The sequence below is a fragment of the Lethenteron reissneri genome, chromosome 12 (genome assembly GCF_015708825.2).
Source record: "Lethenteron reissneri isolate LAM-NWPU_2019-01 chromosome 12, ASM1570882v1, whole genome shotgun sequence".
NCBI lineage: Eukaryota > Metazoa > Chordata > Hyperoartia > Petromyzontiformes > Petromyzontidae > Lethenteron > Lethenteron reissneri.
This window is the reverse complement of record NC_083790.1, coordinates 11,726,684-11,748,200: the sequence shown is the minus strand read 5'-3', so window position 1 is coordinate 11,748,200 and position 21,517 is coordinate 11,726,684. Positions and strand designations below refer to the sequence as shown.

Here is a 21,517-nt window from a genome sequence, read left to right as displayed (position 1 = left end):
TGGTTTGTTTCGGCCTGAAATGATGACCCGATGCGGTAGCGCTGATATTTGCACTGGGGTGCTTGTCCACGCCACCCCTCCTTGTTGTGTGCCGTTGCGGATGTTAATTGGCCGTCCAGCTGTCCCGGCAGCTGACAGAACGACACGGCTTATCCGTGTGTTGGTCAGCAACACGCAGGAGGGCACAATCCTTGACAGTGCTAAACGCAACATCTTATATTTACGTGTCGTTAGAGTCTTTCTCTCGTCGAATAGAACTACTGCTATTTACTCTGCTATAGACCGATGGATGGAGTGCTTAAGTTATTATTTGGTCGATGTAGTTGGGTTGACTTTGTTTTTTTTAATGGAAACAATAATTAAGTAGTCGAGTTATCTGCCTTTCAATATAACGTTCCATAGACCAATGCATTGGATTTGACTGTCCTCTGATTATAGAGGTGACGCGTTTATATCTCACACAGGGGTAAGTTGACTCACGTCAGGACCTAAGGCACAGAAGGTCACTTCCAGAATGGTCAGAAACAAAATTCTGTCCCGAGCGTCACCAAATCTAACGTGAAATCATGAACCACGGGATGTCCATTTGCCAAACTGAGTACGTGTCGTGGTTCGTTGGAAAGGAATCAGAACTCCAATTTTAACATACACAGGCGTGACTGAATCGATGGGATTTTTTGATACCGGCATCAGAGTAATGAAATTGATGCCCTGTCTCGCGAGAAGGCAGTTCTTCACACGGCGTGCTGCCGTCTTCTTCGTGGCCACAGCTTGGAGGAGTGGCATTCGGTCCTCTTGGGAATCTTTGTTCTAACCCTTCTCTGTCCATTCGTCCGACATGTGCCACAAGGTTAGGGTAACTTTAAATTGAAAGCTTAGCAATTGCATGAACACACACAAAAAACACATTTTGATTGAGACCTTTTGATCCTCTTATGTTGTGAAATTGTGTTAGACACTGTTAAGTTGGATTCTCATTGGCTTTTTTGCCCGGACGGTGTCGCTAATCCTCTTTTCATTTTGCTAAACCCGTAGAGTCCAATAACAATAATAAAGTGCTGTTATCGTGCGAAGTACAAGTCAACAAAGTGCAAAACAGAAAGGTTCCATTCTTTATTTCATTCCTCGCACCTAAGCCTTCCCTGTTGTGCTTCACTCGGTAGCTCATGCAGTTCCACAGATAATTGCTTTGACAAGATCCAGTATTAAGTAATCAAAGAATAATACGTACATTTGGTTTCCCACACCGACATATGGTGTGTAAGAAGTTCAACATGCGTACGTACATATCCACGCCAATCTTATAGCACAGAGGCTATCGTGAAGGTGCTACGGTTAAACGTTGTAAGCTTTTACAGAACATTTCCGTCTGGAGGCTACTGCAGAACTGGTTAAGGATTAGTGGCAAAATCACAGACAATGGCAGTGTGCACCATGCAGGTGGCGTTGGGCGTCACAAAAAGTGTACAGGTAGGTTATTGGGTGGGTGAGTGAGTTGGTGGGTGCGTGGGTAAGCTGGCCTAGACACTTCAAAACTGTGGGGGTCTTACCTTGACGTCTCGTAGGACAATCAGGTCACCTTGTAATGCCGACCGGCATTGATGATGACTGGCATAGGCAGAAACTGGCACCACATCGTAAAATATCAGCCAGATAGGGGGGATGACATTTTGGTGTAAACACTTGTGGTTGAGAGTGCACGGCTTGCTCTGCTGTAGCGACAACCAGTGCGACTCATCACTAATAACTGTGATAATCTGCAGGTGACCGATTAGCAGCATAGCATTCAGTGTATTCGCCACTGAGCCAGCTTGCAAAATCATCTGTGGTTCTCAGAGCTTACCGCAAGGTCTAGAACATTTTGTCACCTGTCACGGTGGATACTGAACATATCGTGACATCGTTCACAAGAGTTAAAGCCATCGCATGCTGCATCATAGCTGAAAATGAGAAATTTGCCCACAGCTAAAATTACAAAACAATCAAGAGGAGGAAAGTGCACGGCCATTATCACGGGCATGGGCTCTTCCTTTCACACGTCTCTTGTTTTGCCGTTTAAATGCATTTCTCGCCATACACTTCATGCAATAAAAGACCTTTCAACACGTTTTCCAGTATTTACAATAAAGGCCATTGACAATCGTTAATGAAAAAACTAATTGCAAAACATCGGCCCTGCTTGTAGGGTTACATATGCTGTGAAATGGTAACATTCCACCAGCATACAGCCATGCCACGTGGCTTGTCCTCAGTGTAACATGGCGCAGCATATAGGATAATGGGGCTTTACCATTCCTTGCCTTAATTTCAGTGATCAAAATGTTTACTCTTGACTTAAAGCTTTTGTGACTGCAGGAATTCTTGCTCTTTGGGTCTTTCAGTACAGTCACGTAAATAGAAAAATAATCATGTCTTTTTTCACCTGAAGATAATTACTTGTATTGCGATCGAAACGTCGTGATTTTATTTTTAATGTTTACTGTTTAACCGCTTTAATTCCCTTCGTGCAACGTGATCGCAAATTGGGATTCACGGTCCCCGCAGGTGTCGTTAAGAGATCTATAATCGGATTACAGGTCAGCACGGGTCAGCACGGGTCAGCAGCGCCATTGGTCGGTGATAAGCACAGGAGGGTCTGCGTCAAATCCACGAGCCTCTATCCACTGCTCGCTGACTCTTCACGCAATGGTGTAGACATAATGTTAATCCTTTAATTCTGCCTTTACGACTGCACTACTTACTATAATAGGATCAGTGGGATGATCATAGCAGCTGTGATGAGTTCTCATTCACAAAAATGTTGGGAAGCAGCCACCGCTTGACAATTTGCATGGCAGCTAAGTCGTGAAAATAAAATGACTTAACTGGCCACGCATGCCTGATGGGCAACACCATGTATATATGTCGAACTTCTTTCGCACCGTACGTAGCCAACCGTGCTAATCGGAAGTGCGGGGGAAGGGCAACAGACTCAATACACACAAAAACAGTTTTAAAGAAATTAGTATTCAATCTAGATTATTTCAAAGTGCATAGTTGCAGTGGCTTCCTAATATCGGAAGGAAGAACATTTCAGATAGCCGCAGAAGAGCATCCGAAAGCGTGCGATGCAGGTTGGTTAATATCGGGTCGTGGGGCTTTGTGGTGGGCACGACCAGCATGGCAAGGGGAGGTCACCTCATCCAGCAGAGGACTGACAAGAGGGCTGTACATATACACGTGCCGGTTTCCCTCTCTTTATGCAGTTGATGCGTTCCAAAATAAAAGGCGCACAACGCAAAACCGCACGAGACAGCCGCCTTCCGAATAGCGCATACAGTACACACAGTACACACACACGCGATGTTGTCCCACGTCCGAACGCATAGCCGCATGTGGAGTGAATTAAAACCATGCATAACGATTTTTTTGGGTATAAATCGGTTAGCTGCATATACACGAAATCGCACAGACCGACCGCGCTTAATGCTCACGTGACTAAAATGCACACCAGGTCTCCCTTATAAAAACAGATATCGTGTCTTAGAGGATCTCTTAAAGGTAATGAATTGCATAGACCTGCAGCAGAAAATGTGTCCAACGGGATTCGTTAACGCGTCCTGCCGAATTAAATTTCTCAGGCAGCAGTAGCGGTGGGAATCAGTAACATAAATAGTAGATATTAACTAACCCGTAAATGATTAATTTGTCTCATAAGTGTAAAATGTATTCATTTCTGTTCTCTCGAGGGTCGTTTCTAAACAGCCTGCAGCAAGAATATTGTCATGATTTTATTCAAATGGTACTTTGTAGTTTTTTTTCTTGTTACTGGAGTTATTTTTATGATTTATTTTGTGCTTGGGAGTTGTTTGAAAACTCCCCCCCCCCCCCAAAAAAAAATGCCATACTAATAATGTTCATATTTTCTAATTATTGTTTTTTTTCCCCACAGGCGTTTTATTGATGGCCTAGTGGTGGGTTTTTTGTGTTCATTTTGGAACATTTTGGGACTCTTTTTTGTGCTTTTTTTCTTGAAATGATGCATTCAGAGTTTGTGCAAACCCACATTTGGTAAAACTTGTGGTGGAATCTTTCCTCTCTCTCTCTCTGTCCCCTATCCCTGCCCTCACAACCTCCTCACCTGCCTTGATAACCCCTCCTCCCTACAATACGACCCCTGTCATGCTCGTATTTCCACGCTGTCCCTAAAACCCCCTGACCAACACCTCCCTCCTCATGGCACCCTTCATCTCGACCATCACACGTGAGACGTGTCCCTCCTCACGCCTCCCACCCATCCCCCACCTGCCCCCCTGCTGCAACACACCCCTGCACCTCACCATTACACATCACATCCCTACACCTCACCAATACACCACCAAAACACCTCCCCCTACCTCACCCTTACAATAAACACATCATTACACCTCACCAATACACCGCACAACACACCCTTACACCCAGCCCCCACAACTCTCCCCTCTGTACACCTCGTCCGTAACACGTTACCCCTCGTGCAACTCACCCCCTACGATTCATCTCCACACCTCGTCAACTCGCACTACACCGCCGCATCCCTACACCTCATCCCCATGCCTCACCCCTCACACCTGGCATCTTTTCACACCTCCACCTTCGCACCTCACTCCCACGCCTCACGTCCCTCACAACCCCCCTCCCTCCCCCACCTTTCACACCCCTAACCCTTCACACCTCACCCCACATACCTCAACGCTGCCCCACGCGTACCACCCCACGCCTCACCCCCTGCCACCTGTTCAACCGTCACACCTCACCCCTGCCACCTGTCCAACCGTCACACCTCACCACCTGCCACCTGTTCAACCGTCACACCTCACCCCTGCCACCTGTCCAACCGTCACACCTCACCACCTGCCACCTGTTCAACCGTCACACCTCACCCCTGCCACCTGTCCAACCGTTACACCTCACCGCCTGCCACCTGTTCAACCGTCAATACCTCACCCCTGCCACCTGTCCAACCGTCACACCTCACCGCCGCCCCTGACGCCACGCCACTCGCCCCTCGCATCCCTCACCCCTCGCCACCCGCTGCCCCCCACTGCCCCTTGCCTGCTCGCCCCCCCCCCTCACCACCACCTCCACCGCCACGCTGTGGTCCAGTTAAGCTGACCGTGTGCCAGAGGCTGCGCCAGGTGTGGTGCCCGGCGGCCACCGAGGCCGACGCCCAGGTCTGGACCCAGGCCCCCGCGCCCCCGACCCCCAATCACTTCGTCCTGTGTAAGTGTCTGCACTGAGCTGGCCCGCAGCGGATCCGCTCGGGGGGAAAAACAACGACTGCCCCCCCCCCCCGAAGTCCGGCGTCTTCTGTGTGTGTGGATGCGCGTGCGTGTGTTGCACATTTGTGTACGTCTCCGTGTCGTCATTCCGGTCACCCACATTGTGTTGCAGTATTTCACAAAGCTGCCCGCGATTTGTCACCCTTGTCATCAGCCCTTGCTCTCCTGGTAACAAAAAAAACCCCAGAGACCCCCATTGCATGCCCCCTCTCGCCTGTCTTCTCTTATTCTTATTTTTTTCTAATTTTTTTGGTGTTCTTATTCATTCACTCATTGTCTTCTTCCTCACCTGGCCACAACAGTCGCATGCCAATGCACGAGTTGGTTCGCATCTGAACGCTAATTTTATTTTGCTAAAAATGCACGAACTGCAACCTTGCTGGGTTTTTTTTGCATCGCTTCACTTTCGAACTGTGGGGGGAAATCTTTTTTTGTCATCTTAAGCCGCAAATTTTTTTGGCTCATCGTTGTTTTTTGTTAATCAACATAACCCCCCCCCCCCCCATAAATACATTTTTTTACTGCTTTTCCCATTTGAATTTTATTCCTCTGTTTTTTGTTGCAATTTGTGATTGCATCTCATGAAACCCCGCAAGATTATTTTTTTTATCTCAAAGTTTCTGTTTTTTAAACGATATATTTTTGTCATCGAACATAAACAAATCCATTTTGACAGAAATCATTGTAATGCACACTTTTAACGTTTCTCAATTTGCAATGCAAACGCAATAACACCAAGTAAACATCGACGTAATATATGAATGCAATTATAATATTGAGTATGCATTTGATAATTATGAGCTACAAACATTAATTCAAAACGTGGCTGTTGACAAAAGCAGATTATGTCTTCGTTATCACGGATAGCCTTCTCCAAAGTCAAGATGTACGCATTTACGCACGAGCTCTACTGACAGGAATTGGGATATTTATATCTACATATACATTTAAAATGCTATGCATTTGTGCTGTACAATATTTGTATGCAATATTAAATTCAATTGAGTAATGTTTATATGAGGCAATGCAGCAGCGTTCCATTGTGTAGATCAACACAGCCTTGAATAGCCGTGCAGATTGTTGACATGACTGTCCTATAGAATTTAGCAAATCTAGCCTCGGATATGATTAATGTTCTATCTTTTTAAATTGAGGAATAATTGTGTTGTATCGAAACGTGGGATACAATAAAAAAGATAAATATGGTGGAATTATTTTTGTTAAAATTGAAAAATGACGTTCTATAGAGGAACAATAACCAACATTATCAAATCTAAAAGTGTAAAATTATCGTTAGAATGTGTAGTTACTTGGCGCAAATACAGAGTGCACACTAAACACCATCTAATGTAAGAAATCAATGGCTTAAAGTGGCATTCAACATTGAAACCCCAGCATCACAATTGCATCCCTTGAGACGTCACTGCCAAGTCTGTGAGCAGCAATGGCTTTTGTCCTGTTCAAGGTATGGATTCTGCGATATCAGGATACAGTACGATATTCACGTTTGCGATATGACAATTATCACGATCTCATTTTCCCATAGCTTTTTCATTGTGCGTCACGTATTGTATTGTTTTAGTGCTCTGATGTACTACATAGTACTAATTACCACATAGTACTAATTACCACATAGTATTAATTACTACATAGTATTAATTAATACTTTAAAGTTCTTCAACGGTGGTTTACTCAACTGCGGTTAAAGAAGCTCGCCACGTCGTCGAATCACTGCAACCATACAACTTGTCACGCTTATATCGACGAAGACGTCGTATAATCACCGATTTGCTTGGAAAACTTTTCACAGAGCACGAATTGAATCGTTGATTTCGTTTTAAATATATGTACACTTTTATTTTGGGAACTTGTTTATTTCATTGAATTTCTTTTCCCTGCGAAATAAATACTTAAAGTAACGACAGTGGTATTATACGAAATGGAGGATACAATTATCGCGGATTTTATATCGTACGATGATATCTCGTGGAATCGCGCCTAGTTATTCGTGATGTCCATACGAATCGCCTCATTCGGGACCCAAACATCGCACCTACTGGCTTTTTACATTCCTCCTCGAAGACACCGGTGGTGTTACCATCAAACGCATCACAACATCAACAGGCCGATGGACTATAAAGTAAAACCCTCTCAGTCTGCGTCTCCTTCAATGGTGGAGTAACATCAAAACGACACAAATCTCTCTCCCTCCTGGAACTCTTGTCGTGTGCTAGCGGCCCTCGACATTGGCATTTAGCTCCTGCATAATATTGCCACATTTATGTAGTAAAAGGACATTGAGTGCCTTTGATGCTGTCTGTGCTTCAACGGTGGTGATTGTGATGGGCTTGCCCGGCAGCCAATGAGGAGGTGTGCTCATCGCGCAAGCAGCGGAGGGGCAGCGACGAATGGGCGGACCACAGCATGCAGCTGCAACCGTGAGTGGCACGCGTGGCCCTGCACGTACAACACGCACGCAACACACAGGCTCTGTGTTACGTGTGCATGTTCTAATTATTTTGCACCGTACGCCATGCTAATCGGAGGTGTGGGGGGAAGGACAACAAACTAAACGCAAATGTTTTTTTATAAGAATTTTTTTATCAGGTCACACTGGTAATGTGAACAAAATAGAATCCTTCTCGCTGCTGCGTTGGTTTTTGCACGCGTGCTGTGCAGGCGTATCCTGCGGCTGCGGTCTTTGAGCGTTGTTGGTGCCTTTTTTAGTTTGGCACTTTGTCCAACGTTTCGCTCCAGCGCGTGGAGCGAAACAAAAAGATGAGATCTTTACAAGACTCCAATTAGCACGGTTGGCTACGTACGGCGTGACAGAAATTCAACATACGTACATGATTAGAAATAAATTACAACGCAGTCCCATACCTGTCAACCCATGCGGTTTACCCGTATTCTTCTACAGGGAAATTGAATAAAAAACGTTTTGTCAATTTGTTTGTGTTTCTCCTTGTGATGGGACTCCGTAGAATGAACGTTGAGATTTATAAGGGCACGGGGTGACCAATGAGGTCTGAATTGGTCTGTAGTAAGGTAGAGCACTCATAAGGGGTTGACAGGTTTGCAGTCCCCACCACCTGTGTGTAATATGGCCTGGACCAAGGGAGCTATTGTGAGCTGCAACTGAACCTGAGTTCACCAGTGGGCGCGCGGTCGTCCTGCTGTTACTGTTGCTGGTGGAGGTGATGGTGGTGTGTGCTGCAGTGCCTCTCAACCGGTTTCACCCCCACGGCACACAAGTTCGATCATGCTCAATCTGCACGGCGCACACAGAGCCAAAGAGTCACCGTTGGTCCGTCTGGGTGGGTGGAAATGCGTTGTAACTGAGGGAGAATTCCCTATCTGATGTTGTCAAGAACAAGTAAATTAAGTTGCACTGATCAAATCCGTGACCAGAATATGCGCATCTGCATGAGTGTGTTCTTGGCTGGTCTCTGGGTATCTCTGCGTCCGTGTTTGTGTATTCGTGTCTGTGTGTCACTCGGGAGACAAAGGCGGTCGGGCGTGGTGCTGGTCACCCACCCCCTCGTGCGCCGTGCCGGCCTTTAATAGGTGCTCGCTAACAAAACAGTCTGTTATGGCTATACGGTGGATCTTTGTCTTTGTGTGTCTCCGTGCCTGTGTGTCTCTGTCTCTTTGTGTCTCTGTCTCCGTGTCTACGTGTCTGTGTATGTCTCCGCGTCTCTGTGTGTGTCTCTGCTTCCATGTCTGTGTGTCTCTGCATGAGTCTTTGTGTCTGTCTGTAACACGTTCATACAGAGGTGTGAATGTGTTAACAGTACACTTGTGTTTGCTAACATGACTTCCCAAAAATGTAAGAGTTCCTTGTTTCTTGGCAAGTGTGCGTACTTGTGCTGTCTCTGACTTAGAGGTCACCAGCCACCACTGTTACTCACACATTATCTCACTGGGCATGGGTCCCAGAAAATTATCTGGCTACTCAGGTGAGTCGTGAGTTGAAGTGGAATTTCTTTACCACCGACTTCAAGCAATGAATGGAAATTAGCATGGGCCAACCCCTTTAGCTTGAGCGTGGAGGCCCTTTGGATTTTGACGTGACCCTGCCTGAACCTTTGGCCTTATTGCGAACCTCCGGCAGGCACAGCTCAATGGAGGCGGGACGCATGGACGCAGCGGATCACTTTGGCACCAACGTGATGCGCTTCGACTCCACGGGCATGTTCCACTGGTGCCCGTCACGGGACATCGAGCAGGTGCTGCTGGTGAGGAACCCAGGGCCTTGACTGTCACAACGTGACCACTATCGCAACCACCGTCAACACAACCGCTATAACCGCCATCACAACCGCCGTCAATACAACTGCTATCACCATAACCGCCATCGTGTTCCATGTTGTGACGGTGTGCGTTGTCACTACAGCCGTAGCGCACGTTCTTGTCGTCGTGTCGGTTGGCGGGTAGACACGTGCCGAGGCGGCCATGACGGCACTCAGCGGGCACGTGGTGGTGTGCATCTTCGGCGGCGCCACCTCAGCCCTGGCCGGGCTGCGGAACTTCGTGATGCCGCTGCGCGCCAGCAACTTCCGTCGGCGTGAGCTCAAGCATATCGTGCTGCTCGGCTCGCTCGAGTACCTGCGGCGCGAGTGGGAGTCCCTCAATCACTTCCCCAAGATCTCCATCCTTCCCGTGAGACAGCGTGCATTCCCGTGACGAAATTAGCAAAAGTAGCAGTTTTTTTTTTATTCAGTCGACGATGACTACGGTGGCAGTGGCTCAGACTGCCTAACTGTTACTGACTGATCCAACAACATTAACGAGTCTGACTGAAGATGCAGACTGAGATAATTCAGGAAAGTTATGAGAGAGTGCAGTCCATTGAGGAAGACCAAACATGTTACTTGATTCTATCATACGATGAAAAAAAAGTTTTGCTGGCTGACTGGCTGGCATGCGGGCAGGCAGGTGTGCGGTGAGCCGAGGTTCGTGGGTCGTGCTGACGTCACGCCCCCCCCCCCCCCCCCCAACAATGGACTAATGTAAGAATGATTGAACTAAACCCACAGACTGAGACGTGTTGTCATCGACGAGACTGAGACTATCAGGTAAAACATTCTCTCTGCATTAACAACGTCTGAAAGAGACGCTAAAAGCTCTGTGGGCTGAACCTGGTAAGGGAAAGAAAGAACCAAAGAGTAATTCCTGCAGTCACGAAAGCTTCAAATCAAGTTTGAACCACCTCTACGGGGAGGATTTCCATACAACTCAGACTTAACTTCAAATTTAGCAATCTTTGGAAGAACGTAATCAACCAGGTAATGTGTTAACTGTTGTGTTAGCCGACTTTCTGTGTTGCATTGCATTGTGTTTCTAAGTTTACTAGGTTTGTTTTTTCAAACTTCCAATTTATCTCTCCCTGCCGTTTACTTTCTCTGCCCCCCCCCTCTATATAATGCCTCGCCACAGAGGCGTTGTTCTGTGTGTCTCTGTGTTTGTCTCTCTCTCTGTGTGTCTCTCTCTGTGCGTCTCTCTCTCTGTGTTTGTCTCTCTCTCTGTGTGTGTGCGTCTCTTTCCGTGTCTGTGTTTTGTCTCTCTCGCTGTATGTGTGTCTCTCTCTGTGTGTATGTGTCTCTCTCTGTGTATCTCTCTGTGTGTGTCTCTCTCTGTGTGTGTCTGTGTGTGTGTGTCTCTCTCTCTGTGTCTGTGTTTTGTCTCTCTCTCTGCATATGTGTCTCTCTCCGAGCTTGCATTCTTTCACACCTGATGACGGTTGCTTGTGTTGCAATCGAAGCGTCGTGTATTCCATTATTTATTACGTTATATTTTCGTTCTACGTGACTTTACCGAAAGAACCAAGGAATAAAAAAAATAGTTTAGTCTTATTTGTATATATTTTTTAAGTGATTTGTTAACCTTTTGTATACTTTACACTCCCATCCTGTTATTTTATTGTTTGTTGTTGTAACGTTCTGATCCCGTGCCCCTACTGGGGCACTGTGAAAAAGAGCTTCCTCCGGTAACAAATGAAGATGCCGATTGTGACGAGCTGCCCGCTGCCCGCTGTGCGCAGGGCTCGCCACTGAGCCGGGCCGACCTGCGCGCCGTCAGCGTGAACCTGTGCGACATGTGCGTCATCCTGTCGGCCGGGGAGGGCTGCTCGGACGACGCGTCGCTGCAGGACAAAGAGTGCATCCTCGCGTCCCTCAACATCAAGAGCATGCTCTTCCACGACGCCATAGGGCCCCTGCGCGCAAACTCCCGTGGTCAGTCGCTCGCTCGCTCGCTCCCTCCCTCCTTCCCTCCCTCTCTCCCTCACCTCTGTCTGCCAGCAGTGGCCATGATTTGCAGGGCCGTGCGAACCCGGCGACCCGAGTTCCATTCCCGCTCAGGGCCAACACCGGTGACGATTATCTGAACCGGTCCTGGGCCTCCCCTATGTCGACTCAACCTCAATTGTTTACACATCGCACCAGGTGCTGGTCTGGGGAGATAGTATGCGGCCAGGCGTGGTGCTGGCCGCCCACCCCCTCGTTGGCTACGTACGTTGCGAAAGAAGTTCAACGTACGTGCGTACGCGCCTTTACCATCGATTCATCCGAGCGTGTTCCTACACGGTGACGCGCGGAAGTTGGGGGACTTCGGCACCAGCCCAGGCTCCTGTGCGCCCGGGCTGCTGACGGTGCGGCGGTGCGATGCGGCGCGTCCCTTCCAGGATTCATGCCGCCCGGCCTGGAGACCGACCCCCGGGATGAGGAGGAGGGGGCTGCCAGGGACCCGGACGAAGGGCCGGCCAACCAGGGTGGCCCCCGGCTCGGCAGGCCCCGGCTCGACTCGCACATCACGAGCGGCGCGCACGTGCCCATGGTGACGGAGCTGGGTACGCAGCCGCCTCGCCCATGCCGGCACCACCAGTACCACCGTCACCTCCACCACCAGTACCACCACCACCAGTACCACCGTCGCCTTCACTACCAGTACCACCACCAGTACCACCACCACCAGTGCCACCACCACCAGTACCACCACCAGTACCACCACCACCAGTGCCACCACCAGTACCACCACCACCAGTGCCACCCTCGCCTCCACCACCAGTACCACCACCAGTGTCACTATTGGTGTACGTGTGAGATGTGTGTGGCGTGTGTGTGTGGTCATGTATGTGTGCTCAAATGGGTACCTGGTGCGGCGTGCAAACGTCAGCACTGGGGAGACAAAGGCGGCCAGGCGTAGTTTCTGGTCATCCACCCCCTCGTGTGACGTGCAAGCCTTCATCGGAGCTGCTCAGTAACAGCACTTGACCCAACAGTCTGTCAAGGCTATACGGGGGATCTTTTTCTCTGTTTTTCTGTACTCAATCCACCAAAGTGAACGACTCGAACGTGCAGTTCCTGGACCAGGACGACGATGACGACCCGGACACCGAGCTCTACCTCACCCAGCCGTTCGCGTGCGGCACCGCCTTCACCGTCAGCGTGCTCGACTCGCTCATGAGCGCGGTGAGTGCCACACACCTCTATATACACAAAGACAAATATCCCCCGTATAGCCTTAACAGAATGTAGGGGATAGTGCTGTTAGCAAGCACCTAAGAAGGCCGGCACGGCACACGAGGGGGTGGGTGGCCAACACCACGCCCGGCCGCCTTTGTCTCCCTAGTGGCGATGTTTACACATCGCACCAGGTACTCATTTGAGGCTGAGTCGACCTAGGGGAGGCCCAGGACCGGTTCAGATAATCGTCACTGATGTTGGCCGTGAGCGGGAATCGAACCCGGGTCGCCAGGTTTGTAGCTCAGCGCGCTAACCTCTACACTTCCGCTCCCCACTCTATAGACACAACAACAACAACAACCGCCATTCGCCACGAAGTGGCGGTGACGTCACCATGACGCTTGTGCCAGGCTATGTGCACCTTGAGGCTGCGTGAAGTGTCGAACGCCCGCTGGCAGGAGGTCACGGGGCAGACCTAGGTGCCACGGGTCGACTGACTGAGATGACTGAGATGACTGGATGATGCACCACCTGTGTCCCCTACTGGGCCAACTTGCTGTGCTTTAGCCACCTGGCACTCTGCTCGTTGTTGTGAGCGTCGCTCCTCCGCCCTCCATTTTTGTTGGAGGGCGACTGCCTCCAACTGCCCAGTAGCGTCCTTAACGAGCCTCCTCCAAAGAGGCCGATCTTGACATCGCTGGTACCAGTCATCGGCAAGTCCACTCAACTCCACATCCTCCTGTACCACATCACTCCATCTCTTCTCTAGCCCGTGCCGCGCCCGTTTAGCCCCCTCGATCTGGTCGAACAAAAGCTGTTTAGGCATGCGGTGGCTGGGCATGCGGGCTACATGACCCAGCCAATGCAGCCTTGCCTGCCGGAGCAGCTCACCAATGGGACTTTGTCCAGATCTTTCAAGGATTTGTTAGCTCCTCACACAATCCAGCCTGGTTAATCCCAGGATGGATCGTAGGCAGGCCAGCCTAAATGTTTCTAACCGGCGAAGATGTTCCATTAGGGGGATCCACGTTTCGCAAGCATAGAGAAGGGAGGAAATGACTGTGGCCGAGAAGACCTGAGGCTTTTTGCGGAGCGACAGACCAGGTAGCTTCCACACACCGTTACGCAACCGATGAAAGATAATGCCGCTCGACTGATTCGGAGTGAGACCTCTGCTGTTAAACTGGAGCCGGTCATGAGCACACTGCCCAGATATGGGAAACTTTCCACTCTTTCCACAACTGCCCTATCACCAATTGGGAGTTGTGGGGGTGGAGTGTCCGATGGAACTAAATACCTAGGCAGGTGCTTAGTTTTGGTGGGGCTGATGGTAAGGCCCCACTTCTTAGTAACAAGCTCCAGGTTCAGCAGCAGCACCTCCAACTTCTCATCTCAGTGAGCAGCAATTACCAGATCATCAGCATACATAACATGGTTGAGCAATAGGGAGCAATACATACACACACACACCTCTATACACACTCCTATACGCACACACACCCTATACACACAAAAGACAAATACAAAGATCCCCCGTATAGCCTTAACAGACTGCTGGGGCAAGTGCCATTAGCGAGCACCTATGAAGGCCGGTACGGCACACGAGGGGGTGGATGGCCAGCACCACGCCCGACTGTCTTTGTATCCCCAGTAGCGATGTTTTTACACACCGCACCAGGTACTCATTTGAGGCTGAGTTGGCCTAGGGGAGACCCATGACTGGCCCAGATAATCGTCACTAGTGTTGGGCGTGAGCAGGAATTGAACCCAGGTCGCCGGGTTCGCAGCGCAGCGCGCTACCCGCTACACTACCACTCCCCACTCCCCATATACACACATACACTATCACCGCCTTCACCGTTAGAGTGCTGGACTTGCTCATCAGTACAGTGTGTGTCACTCACCACCGATGTAAGCCATGACCGGAAATTAAAATCAAGTCACCCAGTTCATGGGTGAGTGCGTTATCTACTGCGCCGCCACTCCCCAAGCACACACATACACGTGTGCACACATACATACACGTGCACACAGTCACACACACAATTACCTAATCAGTAATTGACCGGTCAGGTTCAGCTCTAAGAGCGTTAATTGAACTTTCGTGGGCCAGCTATTTATTAATGAGCACATTAATTTTCCTAGTTAAAAGCACGCAATAGCTCACAGAGATAAAACATCTCCTTTGTTATGCTAACGACAGTAATTACCACGATGGTATCGATTAGTTTGTTACGATTTCTTTGTGCGTTTACTTGTTATGCCAAGGATGGCAGTTGGAAACGCCTCCTAGCAGGGTCACTTCAGGCTCGTGGCTCACAGATACAAGGGAGTCGAACGTCCCTCTGCCTCAACGATTTCCACCGTATTTGCAGCACTGTCCCACTACCATTACACGGCGCCAATGAGGAGAGATGTTAACTACCTCACCTACTAGCAGGAGGTCGTGGGTTCGATACCGACCCTGATGTTTATATATTTGGAGTTTGCGTGTCTCTCCCTGTAATCGCGCAGGATTTTTCTCTGGATCCTCCGGGTTTTCCCTCCACATTTAGAATCAACGTGCGGTTAGAGTATTTGGCTGCTATACATTTTCCGTGTGATGATAATCCACGTCGTTGAGCTATAATTTGTGATAGCCAGGTTCGCTTCTTAAAAAGAGCTACATAGCTCAGTGGGCCTTACCTGGTAAAATTAACAATTGTTTATAGTTTTTAGTAATCATCGCCACCGGGGGTCACGATCAATCCACTGCTGGACGAGGTCCTCCCCAAGCTGCATTCCGCTCTCGGGGTCTTGCAATGTAACCATCTACCGAGCACCATCTACACACCAGCTGATTTCATCGCTCCATCTCTGCGGTGGCAGTAGTCTCTGGCGCGTTCCTTCCCTTGGCGGCCACTCTCTGTAATTGGTCTCAAACGCACCATCCTTGCTGGTTACGTGTCCTGCCAATCCCTCTAATGCTTCTTAACAGTCAACATAATGTCATTTATATCTCTCGATGTAATTCCAAGTATGCATAGCTCCACATTTCTTTGTTTAAATTTGAGTTTTATTCCCAGTTTATTTTTTAAAATAATAATTCAAATGTACAATGCGAATTCAATCCTAGGATCCCAATGCGCAATGCATGAAAAGCAGGAAACAAAAACAGAGCCAGGGCAACCGGCCAAACTAAAGAGTGAAGGCCACTTTAAACAGATGGATTTTAAAAGCAGACATATATCTACCGTCTCTGATTGCCCTGATTTAAAGTGGCGAGGCGTTCCATAGCTTGAGTGCCACGCTAACAAAAGCCCGTTCACCAAACAAACACAACCTAGACCGGGGAGTGCTGAGCAGTTGTAGATCAGAAGATCTTAAGGACCTTGATGGAATATATAAATGTATTAGTTCCTGCAAGTAATCTGGGGCGAGTCCTTTTAAAGAGTTATACAAGTTGAAACAATAAAAAATTCGAATACGGAACGCATCAATAACTGTGTCTTGTGATTGCTATGGCTACTGCTTCATGTCATTCGTGATGCTCATAAGGGGGAGCAGAAGCGTAGTGGTTACCGCACTTGCAAGGGCTAAATCAGTGGCGAGCTAGACCAGTCCTGGGCCATCCTTTTGCTGACCCGCACTGACCAGCGTGATGCATTACGGTCAAACAACCCCGATGGTTGACACAGCGTAATTGAGGCCTTCATACAGCAGTGGTCAGGGCTGTAAAATGATGATCGCTATTACCGTTGGTATTGGGTCGGCTGCATTTTTCTACTTGGAAACTTTCAGTTTCCAAGCTCGAGAAGACCCCTGCGCAGTGCTCTTCACCGTGTGTTCTCAATTCGTGATGAAAATTCCATTTCCAAATATCCTTACCAAGGCTCTTCACAGGGACATTAGGTGACATGTATTGAAAACTGGATTGGAGATCCAAGGTATGAACGTACATTGATAAAGATAATAGCCAACGTATATTTTCAAATAATTGGCGGTGTTATTTGTTTACCCAGTCTCAAGACTCTCATGTGTGATTATTGTAAGGAGCAGTTTGCACGTGAGAGGTAATGGGAAGGCCTGGAGAAAATCCAGCATGTAACAGAATACGATGACGCTCCAAGGGACGTTGGCGGACGGTCGAGAATAACGAGAGTGTGGCGGGCAAGGGGTTGAGCGCATCCAAGAGGACGTCGACGATGAGATGGAGCGATGAAATCGGCTTGCGTGTGGAAGCATGACCACGGCCGATGATGATGATGACGACGATGGCGACGTCTATCGCTCACCACCGCCGCCTCCCCGGTACCTCGCAGACATACTTCAACGACCACACGCTCACGCTGATCCGCACGCTGGTGACGGGCGGCGCCACGCCGGAGCTGGAGGCGCTGCTGGCGGAGGAGGGCTCCCTGCGCGGCGCCTACAGCACGCCCCGCACGCTCGCCTGCTCGCGACACCTGCCACGTGGCGCACCTGCCGCTCAACCAGGGACCCTTCGCAGACCTCGGGGTGGGAAGGGTGGGGGGGGAGGGCGAGCACGCGCACACTCACCGGCTGACTCACTCACCCATACACTCACCGGCTGACTCACCCACCCATACAGTCACCAGCTCACTCACTCACCCATACACTCACCCATACGCTCACTGGCTCACTCACTCACCCATACACTCACCGGCTTACTCACCCACCCATACACTCACCGGCGCACTCACTTCCCAATGCACTCGCCGGCTTACTCTCTCACCCATACACTCATCGGCTTACTCACCCACCCATACACTCACCGGCTCACTCACTCACGGGCTAAACTCTCTCACCCATAGACTCACTGGCTCACTTACTCAACTATATACTCACCAGGTCACTCACCCGCTCATTCATTCACCTGTGCATTCAATCATGCACATATTGGCTCACTCTCTCACCTGTGCATTTAACCATAAACTGACAAGCTCACTCGCCCACGTGTGCACTCAATCATCCAATCGCTGGCTCACTCACTCAAAAACTCACCTGTGCATTTCACCATATACACACTGGCTCACTTACTCGCTCACCTGCGCACTCAGCCATACGCTCAATGGCTCGCTCACTCATGCACACACATACCTGTGCACTCAGTTATTACACATACACAAATGCACTCACTTATTTATCTCCTTACCTAACTATTTACCCACCTGCGTCCTCAGCTGTGCGCTCGCCTGCATTCCCAGCTGTTTTCTGTGCCTGCACACATGGCTCATCCTCTCAGCGACGCATTCACCTGAACGCTTACCTGCAAGCCGCCCCGTGTGTTCATACGCAGATACCCCCCCCCCATGTCCCCCCCCCCGACCGCCTGTTGTTGTTGCAGGAGGGCGGCAGCTACGGGGAGCTGTTTTGCCGCGCGCTGCGCACGCACGGCATGCTGTGCTTCGGGGTGTACCGCTACCGCGACGCGCTGCTGCAGAACACGGCGGCGCTCCTGTCACAGAAACGGTACCGCGACGCCCAACCCACCCTCACTAGCGCCTCCGTGCCCCCCCCTCGCTGCCTATTGTTGTCTGTGAGTCAGAGGTCGCAAACGGGTTTTGATTCCTTACCCGTACCCGGCTGCACCAGGGTCGCAAACGGGTACCCGTACCCGGCCATACCCGTACCCTACCCGTACCTGGCCGGGTACGGGTAGGGTACGGGTATCGGGTACCTGATTGCGACCTCTGGGATGAAGCCATGTTGCAGGCGCGGGGGGGTTGATTCTAGGAACTTGAATTGTGAGAACTCACCAGTGACTCATGGTCTACCCGTACCCGGCCGGGTACGGGTAGCCGGGTATCGGGTAGGGTACGGGTATCGGGTACCCGGTTGCGACCTCTGCTGTGAGTCTGGGTGCCCCCCCCCCCCTCGCTGTCTATTGTTGTCTGTGAGTCTGGGTGCCCCCCCCCCTCGCTGTCTATTGTTGTCTGTGAGTCTGGGTGCCCCCCCCCTCCCTGTCTATTGTTGTCTGTGAGTCTGGGTGCCCCCCCCCCCACGCTCTCTATTGTTGTCTGTGAGTATGGGTGCCCTAGCCCAATATTATTTTAGGCTAATTAGGCCTAGGCCAGGTTCATAGGTAAATTACCACTGGAATATCACACGGCATTGAATGAAGCCTGGCAATCCACGATCATAGCACATTCAGACAAGAATGAATGAAGGCAAAGATAGCCCGTATAGCCTTAACAGACTGTTGGGGAAAGTGCTGTTAGTGAGCACCTATGAAGGCCGGAATGGTACACGATTAGGGTGGGTGGGCAGTACTATGGCAGCACCACGCCCGGCCGCCTTTATCTCCCTTTTGGCGATGTTATTCTTCACCATGTACTCATTTGAGGCTGAGTCGATCTAGGGGAGGCCCAGGACTGGTTCAGATAATATAATCGTCACTGGTGTTGACCGTGAGCGGGAAACAAACTCGGGTCGCCGGGTTCGTAGCTCAGCGCATGAACTGTTAAACTATCGCCCCTCTATACACAAGCATACACACACAAAGACAAATAGTCCCCATAATGACTTAACAGATGCTTGGGACAAGTGCTGTTAGCGAGCACATTATGAAGGCCAACATAGTATACGTGGGGGTGGTGTAGCCAACACCATGCCCGGCCGCCTTTGTCTTCCCAGTGCTAACGTGCTGATGTTTATACACCGTACCGGGTTCTCATTTAAGGCTACCCAGGGGAGGCCCAGGACCGGTTCAGATCTTCATGTTGGTTGTGAGTGGGAATCGAACTTCGGTTGCTGGGTTCATAGCGCAGCGCGTTCACCACTACGCTACCACTCCTTGTGTACATAAGCACACACACACAAACACACGCACTAACACACAGAACACGTACACTGCACCAGTCTGATTATTTTTTTGCATTTGCTACTACATGCTCCGGCTGGCTTGGGGCCAAACTCATCTAAATGCTAATTACCATCGTACATTTCGTGAGGTTTTATTTTGGCTTCACTTAAAAAATGGTTTTGGAAGCTGCGGGCTCCGCAGTGTATAAATGTCACATCGTGTCACATTTTAATTGTGAACTCGAATCGTAACACTGCACTTTGTTTACACAACTGTTTTTTTTCGTCTTAATTCATGCCTGTGAATCTATGTCATTCCTTTTCGTGGCCCATTCACGAGCTTGTGTTTGTTGTTTACACTGTAAATCTAACAACCAACAAAGATGTTTTAATGGGAGACATCTTCAAAAGCAAGGAGGTTCAATCATTATTCTCAGCCTCATCACATTTGAGCGACAGGGCCTTTCTATAAACAAAAGGATGTTATTGGCATTTCCCTTTTCATGCAGCCGTCGATTACGGTCGCTTGCCTCTGTAGAATAGCAAGGTCAAGTCGTGGGAAGTTTCTTTCAGAGCAATTCCATCTGGTGCTCTTGCGGGGGCCGTCGGCATCACAATGCTTTTTAGGTGCATGATATTATTGGCGTAGTGTGCATTCACAACAACACCTAACACATAACTGTTATATAATAGCCAGGTAAACCTCACTTCTATCAGCGTCAAGTGTCGTTTTTAGGAGCATTTTGAAGTTGAAAGGTGGACTCAAATTTCGATTTAAAGCTTTCGTGACTGCAGGAATTCATATTTTTGGTTCTTTCGGTAAAGTCACGTAAAAGGGAAATAATAAAATAATAAAAATAAAACTATGCAATTCGCAAAACGTTTCGATTGCAACACAAGCAATCATCATCATTGCTGTGGTTGTCAAACCTGATGATGATTTCTTGTGTCGCAATCGAAACGTCGTGCGAATTTAATTGTTTAATTTTATTATTTTATTATTTCCCTTCTTCGTGACTTTACCGAAAGAACCAAGAATATAAAGGTGGACTCGTTTGCTCTGAAGTGGCGCACGACTGTAGTTTTGAACCTATTTACTTGAGCTCAGCTTTACAGCCATCCTCAATTTGCTTCTTCGTATAATGCCTCGTGGTGAGCTTATGAAGGCTGCACCATCACTAGATTCTGAAGATTGAAATGTTGTTCCGCCGTATTATACGCATGCCTTTATTTCTCCAAACCCAATTTTGGGGGGGGGAGGGAACATATTTTTAATGTTCCTGTGAATAATGTCAGCGTGTCGCGTAGTTTTCTGACTCCCCCCAATAAGTATGAGTTTTGCTGCTTCACGTAATCTCAGTGCAGCTGTCCCAATTGATTTATTTTTTTACTTTGACAAGAGCCCGTACAAAGCACGAGCAATACAAAGGGAAGGGGGCACAGGAATTCCGTGGACAAAATCCCGAAGCGCGTTTGCTCACGGAGCTTAGGGGAAAAGGGAGAAAGATGGGCTCCATTACCCTACTAACGTCGGGACTACGGGCGGCAGCTTGGAATGTTTTAAGGGGAAGGGAAGGCGAGGGGTTGTACACAAACAAAAAAAATACGAAATGAAATAACCCATAAGTGTCAAGTGAACTCATGATTGATATGAATCCCGTAGGGCAGTGATTGCAGCTGTCCCCATTTTGTGTAAATGGATTTTTTTTTTTTGCGTCGGAATATTTTAGTTTTAGGCCTCGGTTGGTGAGAGCTTGGATAGCTGCATCAATTTTCACCGTGTGTATTGTCCCTCGTAAATATGAAGGCTATAGGCATAATGTGATTTTAAATTCATTTCAGAATCTTGAAGTAGGCCATGTGTGCGGTCAATGGTGGAGGTACCATTGCTGAACCATAAACTCAATGATTTTCGTGAACAATTCTTTCAGCGTGAGAAGAGGCTAC

The 21,517-nt window shown here is 49.0% G+C and overlaps 1 protein-coding gene across 1 annotated transcript in view; it reads left to right on the top strand.

Moving 5' to 3' along the window:
• Positions 1-21,517, top strand: part of LOC133341908 (calcium-activated potassium channel subunit alpha-1-like) — a 160,039-nt gene that overhangs the window by 127,819 nt on the left and 10,703 nt on the right. The window contains 10 exon segments of the mRNA XM_061550729.1: positions 5,125-5,241; positions 7,660-7,738; positions 9,415-9,538; positions 9,738-9,962; positions 11,344-11,536; positions 11,986-12,150; positions 12,642-12,772; positions 17,068-17,199; positions 17,201-17,263; positions 18,114-18,238. Coding sequence (XP_061406713.1) covers positions 5,125-5,241; positions 7,660-7,738; positions 9,415-9,538; positions 9,738-9,962; positions 11,344-11,536; positions 11,986-12,150; positions 12,642-12,772; positions 17,068-17,199; positions 17,201-17,263; positions 18,114-18,238 — 1,354 coding nt within the window.